The 12445-nt window shown below is 39.6% G+C and overlaps 1 protein-coding gene across 4 annotated transcripts in view; it reads left to right on the top strand.

Moving 5' to 3' along the window:
• LOC113660066 (BTG3 associated nuclear protein) overlaps positions 1 to 12445 on the top strand; it is a 47579-nt gene that overhangs the window by 2018 nt on the left and 33116 nt on the right. The window contains exons 1-10 of one of the 4 annotated variants that reach the window (XM_027173294.2): positions 778 to 1150; positions 1256 to 1337; positions 1777 to 1862; positions 3129 to 3320; positions 3391 to 3518; positions 3817 to 3986; positions 6431 to 6670; positions 8465 to 8626; positions 9992 to 10119; positions 11994 to 12065. In XM_027173294.2, coding sequence (XP_027029095.1) covers positions 1262 to 1337; positions 1777 to 1862; positions 3129 to 3320; positions 3391 to 3518; positions 3817 to 3986; positions 6431 to 6670; positions 8465 to 8626; positions 9992 to 10119; positions 11994 to 12065 — 1254 coding nt within the window. In that variant the 5' untranslated portion in view covers positions 778 to 1150; positions 1256 to 1261. Of the gene's footprint in view, positions 1 to 777; positions 1151 to 1255; positions 1338 to 1776; positions 1863 to 3128; positions 3329 to 3390; positions 3519 to 3816; positions 3987 to 6430; positions 6671 to 8464; positions 8627 to 9991; positions 10120 to 11993; positions 12066 to 12445 lie in introns of those variants that run through there. The other 3 variants (XM_027173296.2, XM_047819636.1, XM_027173295.2) reach the window with 3 other exon arrangements.

The raw sequence follows: 12445 nt of genomic DNA, 5'->3' as shown, positions 1-12445 counted from the left end.
CTGTGTGACACGTGAGCTAGTTTAGTGACCAGCTACCCGGCGACTCACTCCATCAAACCCATATATCACTCTTCCCCAGGGGCTTGTCACAAATAAGTTGAAAACACATAATTGTTGAGAATATTTTTGTTTAACCCCTCACTGTAGTGGGCCCAAAAATGTGCTAGTATGGCAGTACCCGTGTGCACAATGAGTGATCTATAAAGACATGGTCTCCAGAGTAAATGTAGAAGAACTAGAGATGAACTTGAATGCTGACTGCACACTAGGACTCCTCACTTGACAGAGTTTCATCTATTCACTCATGCTACTGAATGACTTTGGAATGGATACACGTGGGTGTGATGGTTAACTGTCCACATACTTTTGGTCATGTACTTTAGCTGTGTTCGAACTTTATCTACAGTAATATACGGAGTACAGTACTCAACATCAAGCAAATTTGGTACAGGGTAGTGGCTGAACAAATCAAGTTTAGATGGCAAGAGTAAGTCCCAGTAGGCAGATTCACTTTATATTCGGTCAGTTCTTGCATTGTTCCTTGGCTATTTTAGTAGCATAGTATTTGGTTCTATAAAAAAGAAACATATATTCAAACAGCTATATCATATTCTGACAAAATGGTTACAGACAAGTGCCGAACTGAATTATGTTGGGATCATTTTTCGCACTAACACACACACAGGCACCTATATAATTAATTTTTCTACAAGTTAGTAGCTAATTTTTTATGTTATACAATGAAATAAACAGAAAACAGCTGCATTAGATCAATCATCTCCATGGTGCAGTGGCCATATCTGACTTTTGTCCAAAAAGGCTGTAAAATTAAGTATTGAAGCCTGTCATCAAAAAGTGCTGTGTCAGCTTTCTTTTAGATCAGGCACACGTGAGGTCACGCCATACTAATCCTTTGTTAACAACATAGTTACAGGTCTCAGTAATTGATTGGTGCTATATTTGTTTTTTTTTGTTTTTTTTTTTCAGTTTAATGTTGTGCACCATTCTGGTATTAAGTAGCCTCTCTTGGACTCTATTATTATTGTAAAAATCAAAAAAATTGTAATTAATTCTTTTCATCACTAGGAGTGAGAAAGCAGTCATAAAGCTGGGGGCTTGTGCTTATGAATGATGATGAATTTATCTGGAGGTACTTGAAAGGATTATTGAGAAAGACAAATGAGGGTTAAGGATGTTGTGAAAGTGTGAAAAACATTGCTTTATAAATTGTACTCCTTGTTTCTTTACTCCTCAGGCTTGAATGATGTCTGAGCAGGATCTGGTGGAGATAGTCCAGATTGCTGTGGCGGATTTAAACCATGAGGAAAATGACACAGGTAGAAAATCAAATAGAAAATGGCTCAGTTTATAAAACAGATTATGAACTGTTAATAAATTGGCTCACCTCTTATGTTTGTTATTTAAGCACTGTGTCTCTACTTTGTTATTTTAGTTACTGCTTTAACTTTGAAACAATTCTGTCCTTAAAAAAACGGTTATTCAAAACTACTTCCAGCTATTCTTCAGTTTGAACCATTTTCTGTCTTTATACTTTTACATTTTTATTAACCTTTTAATTGATGGCTGTGATCTTTTATTTACTTTTTTATACAGTTCGTTCTTTTTTTATTAGAAAATGATTTGTAGCTAAATGAAATGTGTTTTTGTTTTGCTGTGTAATCGATATGTTTTGTGTGTGTGTGTGTGTGTGTGTGTGTGTGTGTGTGTGTGTGTGTGTGTGTGTGTGTGTGTGTATGGTCTTTGTGATTGGTTTAGATGTTCTGGAGAATCATGATGATGCTGATAAGCCTGAACGGAAGCGAGCGAGGATGGAAAGCAGTAACCAGGATGTGACCCTCAAAGTGAGATTAGTATTTGAGTTTCATTACTTATTATTAAAGTTTGTAATGATTTGTAATTGATATTTGTGTTGTTATATCAATAAAAGATTAATACAAAGGTTTAATTTGCTATGCAGCACTGAAACACTTGCTACATTTGTGTATTACAAACAGAATTCAGCAGCACTGTAGTATAACACGTGACACTTTACTTTGATTTATTTGATATTAGCGAACAAATCAAGGTTATTAAAATAAAGTATGTACATTTTTATGATAGTTATCTTAGTGTGAGGATTTTGTAGCCTCCTGGTGGTCTAGCGGCAGGATCCCACAATCTCATTGCATTGGCCTGGGTTTGATTCCTGGGCAGGGAGCTAACTGAAGCCAGGTAACTCCCAGTGCCAAGTCAAGATAAAATGCTAGGATTGTGTCAGGAGGTGCATCTGGTGTAAAACCTGTGCCAAATCAAATATAGCTACCAGATGATCCGCTGTGGCGACCCTGAACAGGGCACAGCCGAAAGAACAGATAAGCTGTGGGTGTGGGTTCGACTGTGTGTAAACACACACAGTTTGGCTTAGGTGCACTAGACCACGAGTCATGATGCATGTTAGTAGAATGAGCCCTGACTGCTTTGCTGCCTCTGTTCTAGACAGCTTGCAGTCTATGAGGAATCCAATAGATTTGCATTGAGAACACAAACAGTGGAATTTCTTCACGTCTGTATGTAAGCTAAAGCTAAAAATAAGTTCATGCAGTGTAACGGCGATCAAAAGAAGAATAAATCCAGAAATCAACAACAGAGTGACTCAAACAGAATAAATTCCACATTTCCGAATGGCCATATTTCACTGACATGAGTCCCTTTGATACTCTGTGCTATGATCTAAAGCAGGCTGTTCAGACTGGGTCACAGTGCCCCTCAAATGTCGTTCAGTGCTGATCACCGGCTACACAAAGTCTGGCTCAAGTTTTGCCAATAAAATTTTTTATATTTTTTAAATAATTACTAATTTCCATTCATTCGCTTGATTATTTAAACCGTTGTCAGCATAACATGTTTTTTCTATCTTTTTTTATTAAATCTGACTTTTATGTATTATGGCTTAGCAGAGATGAAGGCCAGATTACATTTTATGAGGAGTTTATGGAGAAATCCTGATAGTTCTAAAGCGTTCATTGTCAGTAGATCAAAGTTTGAGGAGAGTGACACAAGAGAGTCACATAACACTTTAAGATGTTTGATTGTTTCCTCATGTGGGTCATCTGTCCGGCTCTTTTCAGGCAATGCTAATGTCCATTAGCCAGGCCATTTGCCAGAGGTTGGACAACATGGAGGCGAAGCTGCAGGTGCTGGAGACAACATGTCGGGCCTTGGAGGAGAAGTTTGACACTGTGATGGGGAAAAACCCAGGGGCAATTCAGGTGCCTATGGTGGCTGGATCACCCTTCGGTGCTACGCAGACGTGTGACAAAGTGCGCTGGTGAGCGAAGCATGAATATCATCTTGTACAACAGGAAAACCTGACTTGAGTTTCTCTAACAGCTTCCTGATGGTTGTGTCGTCAGTGTGGTGCCACAGACCAATGTAGTAATGAGCAGTGAACGTCCCAAACCAAGCCATGAAGAATCTCTTCCTCGCACCACAGACTCACTGGAGAATCTTCTCAGCAAGTGAGGCCTTTGTGATTGTTGTTCTCTTCATGTATATAGATAACTAAATATCAACATCATGTGCATCATTAACTTAAAGGTCAGTAGGCTAATCATCATTGTTTGTATACATTTATTACAGCTTAAAGAAAAGTCAAGAAAATAAATAAAAACTTCAACCTTGTCTTAATTAGGCAGCTACGCTTAAAACAAGGTTGATCAACATTTGTTTTTTTAGATTATTAGGCTGTAAAAAATGGGTATATTTTACAAATAATATGCCTAGTGAATCAGTAACAACTGAATATTTGGTTTACAGTACGGTTGGCAGAGGGAAACACAAAACAATCGTCCTGAAGGTGCCAGGGCCAGAAGAGAGTCAGGAAGAGCAGGAAAGCGGATCAGAAGCCAGCGACACTCTGTCGAATAGTGGTCAATCGTCAGCGCAGAACACCAACAATGTCACGCTCATCACCCTTAACTCAGAAGGTGAGAGGCTGTGTTCAGGCAGACATTTATGAATACTACACGGTAAACAGCACTACATCCTGAGAGGAATACGCACAAGAATGTGATGCATGGTGTGTGATATATTAGGTGTGTGTGTGTAATAATCACTATTCTGGGTGGTCAGGAAAATCTGTATCCTTTTTGTCTGACCAAGTAAGCTGCTATAATATTGTCATCAGGAGATTTGTCCATCGGGGAAAAAAGACGAATCCTGTTTCCTGTTCATCAGAGGCAAGACAGATGTTGAGCGTGAAGTGATTGTGTGAAATCGATTGACCTTTTTTTAGTTGGATTTTCTAAGCACTAGGCTTAGGTTTGATGATGTTTTTGTGTATTTGAAGCAGTTTCTGACTGTTTAGGATCTGTCGTATGCCGTCAGTGTGGGAATGGGCTTCAGCTAACAAGACTGGTTCTGATTGAAAAGCTTCTGCTTTTGCTTTTATTATCTGCTGTCTGGATTGTGGTTTCAGAGAGAGGCTTTGTGCAATTCCCATCAATTCCTGTGCATATATATCCTATTATTTAAAGCTGTGAATTTTCATGACAGTGTTTTAGAAGCTTCAGGATACCATGTGGTTTGAGTTTTTCTTTCTTTTTTTTTTTTTTAAGAAAACGTTTGTTCTTCTTCATTCCACATGTCTTTCCTGCTTTCAACTTTTGTCATTATCAGTCACGTCTTGGCTCCGTCTGTCAGCTTAGACTGCTCTGGCTTCTCAGGATCAATCCTATCACATCAGTGATCTTTATCTCTCTCAGCAGCACCCATTTTCTCTTATCGGTCAGGCGTCTCTGTGCTTTTCACTGATTTTCTCTTGGACGCATTAGACAAACCAGACCTATTGATATGATAGTTCTTATCTACAGAGTGTTTTGCACCTTCTTTCTGACAATAATCTAAATGTCTTGGATTACGGTACAATGTGTAAATCAGGATGGAGAGCATATTGTTAAATGTGGTTCATTATATATTATAAAAGTACTACCTCTTACTCCACACTCATACACATCTCATTAAGTCAGAAAGAGTCAGTTTTATTCCACTTTCTCGCTTTAGGTATGAATATTAACCACCAGGGGGCAGTTTTGTATCAGGGCCATAAGCATTATAAACTCTGCTACATGAATATCTAGTCTAAAGATTTTTTTTAAGAATTGGGTTGGAAGTTAGGAGATACCTTCACAATAATTTTTACCCCTAATTAGTCTTATTTCTTTAAAAGACATGCACTTGTCTGCTAGTTATCAATCTACTTATTTGCACAGGAAGTCATAGACACAGAGACTAAATAAACAATTACTACATTTGTGTATTATAAACAGTGAGGTAAATAAACTGTCCTACCTCATATAAAACATAGTAGAGGAATAAACACGGTGAACTGATGCCATGTTTCCCAAGTCTGTCCCTCCTTTACATTTTGCCCGATTACAGATCCCGGAGTAGCGACTTGTCTACGTTCGTAATTGCTCGGTTCATGTGGTTTATTGCAGGACTGAACACATTCACTGCTTCTCTCTCGATCTGTCACACTTATTACATGAATGAATAAAGATGTTTCGTTTCAGCTGTGTGCTATAATTTTGTTTATACCACCATTTCCCCTTGGGACCATAAAGTGATACTTTATCTTATTGAAGCTCAAGTCTCATGAATCACAACTCGTTGATTTATTTTCTACAGCAGCAGCTCTGAGTCTAATGACTGATGAATGCACTCGTCCTAATACGTTATCATTTCTATAGTTACTGCATACACAGGTCCTGCCACATACCTGGATTAAAAAACATAAAGTAGAGTTGATCTTGTGCATTTTTCTGTGAGGAGGGGATTGTTTTGGAGTCTCTAGTGTCATAAGCAGAGATAAATCTGTAATTACATTTATAAGAAGTCTCCAAAGTTGTACAGTTTTGCTGCAAAATGGATTTTTTTTATATTTGTTTGTCTTGACTTTATGAAAGTGAACTAGAAACTGTTGTTTCTTCAGCTATAAACGTGTCAACAGAAATATAGAATCTGAAAAACGTGTATACTATAATAAAGGGCTGAAGAAAGATTAAGTGTTTATCTAAACACAAGAAGGTTCATTTGTGTCCGGCCTAAGAAGACAGTATGGTTGGTTTGCTTTCTGATTTCTGATTCAGAAGCTCTTGAGAAAGCTGCTTAATTTCAAACATAAGCTTATTTTGAGTTGTGTAATTGAATCAGATTGTTCCTAATATTAGGTTATTTATTGGACAGATGTGTTTGTCTAGCCTACTAATCACATAAACACTTTATCGACACCAAGAGACTGTGAAATCATTTTACTGCTGTTATGAAAGTTTTGTGGAATGTTGTTTCCAAAAGGTTGGTTGGCATCTGAAGAAAAAAGACTTAACATGCAATGCTGATGGTGGTGTACATCTCGTGTGTGTCTGTGCAGAGGATTACCCTGCAGGAACATGGCTCGGGGATGAAAATAACCCAGAGATGCGTGTGCGCTGTCCAGTGTCTCAAAGTGACATGTTGCACATCAGCAGTAACTGTCGCACACCGGAGAAGATGGCACTCACACTGCTGGACTACCTGTTCCACCGTGAGGTGCAGGCCGTCTCTAACCTCTCCGGCCAGGGCAAGCACGGCAAGAAACAGCTGGACCCACTCATGATCTATGGCATCCGCTGTGAGTATCCCACCCACAAGGTTATACACATATCTAAAAATACTGCTGCAGACTTTTACACAGCCCGGTTCAAGGAGTCCAAAATCATCAAAACTGCTACACTGAGTTCTGCATTCATACTGTACCATTTCTTCTGACTTTATTCTTATTTGTCTCTGTTCACTGTTTAGTTGTGTCACAGTGCTGTCATATTCTCAATCCTGATTGGCTGGAGGGTTGATTCATTGTCTTATGCAGCAGTTTCTCATGTACACATTTGAATATATTATGCTATATGATACCTTTGACCCTAACCTGATCATTTTAGTATAGTAATGAGATACATGGACTTACATGTTGTCTGTCTTTGGGAATATAATTTAACATGTTGAATTTGTGCATTCGAGAGTTTAAAAAGAACATCTAAAGGATTACATAATGCAGATCTACTTAAATGTTCACTGAACATTTATTTACCCTGGGATTTCTGGTAGAGGAATCTATACTTAAGCCAGTATTCTCTGGCATGACTCATGCCCCCAACCCCCACTCACACACACACACACACACACACACACACACACACACACACACACACAAAGTATTCTAACACAAAAGTTGATTCCCAATGTTCCAAGTTTTACATGTGAAGTGATCCATCATGAACTTAGAACTTCTGGTGCACTCCGGATCTGAGTTCTTACTTTTTTCCCCTCAAGGCAGGTTAAAACAACTTGAAGTCAATCTTCATTACATATTTTCTGCTCTGATATGGTACAGATTGAATGCCAAAGGAAATCCTAAGTGCCGTTCTCAGAGATCATGTGTCACAGTACGAGTAATGCACTAATGATTTTGAATAGAACCTTGTGATAAATGAGAGCACCGCTTTCGGTCATGACCTTTCCAGCAATAGGTTTCACTATAGTACAGTTGACTTGAGTGAGATCATTTCTGCGTTAAATAAATGTAAATCACTCTATAAACTAACTGCTAAAGATGACAAGGTTTTCTGTATGAAGCATTATTTTCTCTACCAGCCAGAAATGAGTGTAGAACTTTATTTTTAAAGCATTTAGCATAGTTTTCCTCCATACATCGTAGTGTATGTGCCATTGTTTATATTCGCAATGTATATAAAGGAGATGAATAGTATGGAATGTATGGTGTGTGGCAGTTGGAGAACCTTGTGTGCATATATATGCTAAGGCATGAGTCAGTGTAGAGAAGTGATAGCTGCTTTGTTTAGCTCTGTTACACCCATTTCGACCACCCATACCCCAAGTGCCAGTGTGACCTGCTCCTCAGAGCCTTACTAAACAAACTACACCCAGTGTATTGCTGCACACTCTCCCTTATTGTTATTGTTAATGGATGGGGTTCACTGGGTGTGAAGCTGGATCAGGGCTGTCAGAATAAATCTCAGTGTGAATTCTGGGTTTGTACAATGCTGATGTATTTGAAGGGGAAAAGTATTCATTTACCACGAATGATTAAATGTTTTACTTTATCACAAAACAAATCTATAGAAGCAGGCGTTTGATCCGTTGCTTTTGGCCGACTCTCGGTCGGTGATGTAGAAAAATGGGTCTTTTATGGTATTCTTTATTTTTGCATATTTTATAAATTTCACAGAACTGATGTAGTTTTCATTTCTCGTGATTTATGTAAGGTTCTGTTTTCATTTATTTAATTGAATAGTTTATCTTCCTTATTAATCTTGACAGACCTAAGCTGGACTGGTCATAAATACTTGATTGCATTTTTGGTCCAAACAACTTTGTCTGAATACAATTTTTGTTTTGTGTTGTATAGGTCATCTGTTCCACAAGTTTGGCATCACTGAGTCAGACTGGTACCGAATCAAACAGAGCATTGACTCAAAGTGTCGCACAGCATGGAGACGGAAACAGCGTGGACAGAGCCTGGCGGTTAAGAGCTTCTCCCGCAGGGTACCGGCTGCCCGCACTGGCTCAGGTAACAGTGCCTTGACCCAGGCATTTCGTTCATTGAAAGAGATTTTAGTCTCTTGCTTGACACTTTCTGAGTATGAGGCTCAGCTGTTGTGCACTTTGGAGAGAAGCTTCACCCTCTGAATGTGCACGTCAGAAGGGATTTTAACGACAGATGGTTGTAATCGTGGAGTAATTCTTCCCGTCCAATTCCTTCCTCTTTGAGATCTGTGGGCTACCACTTTTGACCTGCTGGCACACACCCAAATATCCTGCATAAGCCCACCAGCGTGGCCTGTGTGTGTGTGTGTGTGTGTGTGTGTGTGTGTGTGTGTGTGTGTGTGTGTGTGTGTGTGTGTGTGTGTGTGTGTGTGTGTGTGTGTATATATACATGTGTATATATACGCACCCTGCTTTCTGCACTCCCTTGGAAGCATTGCTCTCTGCCCTATAGTTAAAGCTGTTATTTGCTGAGGAAATAGGGGACTGTGAGGGGTAAGGGTCAATATAAATCAATTGGACATCTTTTATTCAACACAGCTGTCATCTGAGGCCCCTATGTGAGTTTCCCTGTTTGAATTGACAATGTCTATATTTAGAGAGATAATATCCACATTAATTTGTCCACATTAATGTTGTACTTATGTAAGACTGTTAAAACAAACACTGATGTTCTTTCTTTTTTAATGCACGAAACTGCATAAGGACACACGTGATTTATGACTAAGGTTTTCATCATAATCATATTAGTTTTCCAGTTGAGTGGGGAAATAATCAAATAATATAAATAGTTAGCAGTTTCCACCAGGCATCGGTTTTTAAGAAAGTTGTCAACACTGACTAACGGAAAGTTTCTGTACAGTGCTGCTTGCGGTTACAGCTGGTCAGTAGCGTGTATCGCCCAGCCTAGGTGTGGCTGCTGTTGACCACTGTGATGATAGTGAGTGTTTAGGCTATGGGGCTGCGTTTACTTTTGACTGCAGGGGTTCGAGTGTGTTTGGATTGCTCAAAGGCAAGTCTGTGTTGTGTTTTCAGTAGTGGTTTATGCTGTATAAACATGGGTAGTTTGGACATTACACAAGTTTGTCAGGAGAGCGTGATGGCGTTTCCGAAAGTGTTTGTATACTTGGTATAAGGTATGTGCAACATGTGTGGCCTGTATGTACGTAAGTATGTATATGTGTGATGAAGCCTTAATGTATTGCTTAGATTAATGCATAAGCATGAGAGATTGTTTATGAGAGATGTGTAGCAAGTCTTAACAGTCTGTTTATCTCTGTCTGTGTCTTTTCCGCTCATCTTTTACAAAAAACAGTCAGTTGACTTTCAGCATGCATTGCTGCTATGACGAATGCATATATGTAATGTGTTTTTGTTTGTGCATGTGCAGAGGGGGTCTCTGTAACAGAAACAGCATCTTTGGAGAACTCCACACAGCAGGCTCTCCAATACGCACTGGCTGGTGCAACTCAACAGGTTCAGATCCACCGCATAGGAGAAGACGGACAAGTGCAAGTAGTAAGTACACGTTCATGCATGAACACACACACAGCCCAAAGACTTGTGAGTTCCTCTGGTGGTTATATGGATCAATCTAAATATTTATGCCCCCCCCTGCTGTGTTCATGTTTGTGTTAGTGTTTAATAAAGCAGAGCTTTAAAAGATAAAGCCTTCATGTGCTCCTCTCAAGAGCCATTTAGTGACCTGTGAACCTTACAGCTGCATTTGGTCACCTCCTTTCTCTCTCTGTCTGCCTCTCTCTCTCTCTTACACACAGACACACACACACACACACACACACACACACACACACACACACACACTGTTCCATTTTAATAAGATGGGGTTTGAGATGGCTACACACTTATAGTGTCTTGTAGTTAAGATTTACCCTTATACAGTTTGAAGCACAGCAGTTAATGTGTAGATAAAGATAAAAGATATTTATAAGATATTAAATTAAGATATTGATCCAATTAAAATGAGATTTTGAAAGGTAGTATAAACCTAGACCCTTAATGCATGCGAATTTTGTGACTTTTGTAGCTACTGCCACTGTCTGTAAGAGAATTGGCCCAAGTAGAAAAGCAGTAGAAAAGTAGACCCAATGACACCACCATGATTCAAATCCACCTTCAAAACCAGAGCAAAACAAACTCCAAACGATTTTCCAAACGTAACGCCTGTGGCAGATCTCGTGTGCGTGTCTTCGTGATTAGCTTTGCAGAGAAACCATTCAGACAAAATGCAGTAACCAGTCGACGATCTGTGAGACAACACAGTTGAGACAGTTGAGGTGCTTTGGGCACGTCTGCTGAATAAACACACCTGGATACAATGTCAGCTTCTCTGGTGGCAAAAATCAGCAGATTGGAAAATGCAAAGATCTGCACCAAAGGAGACAAGGCCCAGGCAATAGGACTCAGTTTGCCATCGCGTCAGTCTCCATGATGCCATGGATTGTAAAACATGCAAAGGCATTATGAGTGAAGTTCGGAACGCAGCAGCACCCACAGCAGCATGATGGCTCCAGATGCAACCCCGCCCTGTCGCCAGCTAGCAACCAAAAAAGAAAGAAGCTGGCTGGATTTTTATTTAAATGTGTGTTTCTTCCTGAATGGTGGTTTCAACTGTTGCTAATGGTTTTCTTAAACACATTATATCTTGTTATACCCTTTTATATCTCAGTGACATGGCACTATCTTTTGCCCTTGTAAATGATTTTACTACCCGAACGATGCTTCAAACGACTGCCTAAATTGTTTGAGATTAGTCCAAGACGCAAGGCCAAGTTCTGACAGTTTTAAATCACTAGAGACTTTCATGAGAAACAGTAAATTAAATGAACTGGAGCAGGAGAAGAGGGATGGACAAAGCAAGATAACAAACTGACCCATAAAATGGTTCTGGGATATTAAGACAACAAGCTCTAAATCATATTTTCACACCATAAGTATGTAATAATTCTGGAGTGTTGATCTAGCAGGAGAGTAATAATGTATTATTCATTGTAATACTTGTTTCTGTAGTAATACCGGCAGGTAGAATAGATGTAGAAGCCATAGCAAGAGAGACGGAGAACAGCCAGGACCTACCGTTTAGCAGTTAATAGACTCTTGATATTACACAGGAGCTTAGTGGGAGCAGCTGAGGCTGAAGTTTACGAGGGCAGTTAATGCACTAGAGGAAATGTAAAGCGCACACACACACTGGCAGGACAAGACCTCTGATGGCTGCTACGCAAGCGCAGGCTTTAATGTGCACATGGAACCAAGAAAGACCTCAATCTTTTGCCTCAAATCAGCTGCCAGGACACACACACACACACACACACACACACACACACACACACACACACATAAACTTGCTCTGTTTTTTTTTTCCGCTTCAGATCCCTCAGGGACACCTCCATATTGCTCAGGTGCCACAGGGAGAGCAAGTGCAGATCACGCAAGACAGTGAGGTAAGCATCTCTGCTTCTAGTTTGTAATAAGTCTTTTTCTTTCTCCTACCCTCGTCTCTCTCTCTCTCTCTCTCTCTCTCTCTCTCTCTCTCTCTCTCTCTCTCTCTCTCTCTCTCGCTCGCTCTCTCTGTAACACTGTGGTAAATGTCACTGATTTCAGAATGTGGCGCACCCATTCAAGTTGACACTAAGCCAGTTTTTTTTTTTTTTTTTTAAGTTTATTTTTCAAACCTCAGTGAAACAAACCTTTTTGAGAGGTGCTCGGAAACATGAGCAGGTTTTCTGTGTTTAGTGAAGCATTTAATGTACACTTCCTGACAGGTTTATTAAGTAACGGTAACTGACACTCCAGTGATCTCAAGCACCTGAAGCTTATTAAC

Source organism: Tachysurus fulvidraco, chromosome 10, assembly GCF_022655615.1.
Source record: "Tachysurus fulvidraco isolate hzauxx_2018 chromosome 10, HZAU_PFXX_2.0, whole genome shotgun sequence".
In the NCBI taxonomy this organism is placed as follows: domain Eukaryota; kingdom Metazoa; phylum Chordata; class Actinopteri; order Siluriformes; family Bagridae; genus Tachysurus; species Tachysurus fulvidraco.
Note: the sequence above shows the minus strand (reverse complement) of the source record. Positions and strands in the feature narration are given on the sequence as shown.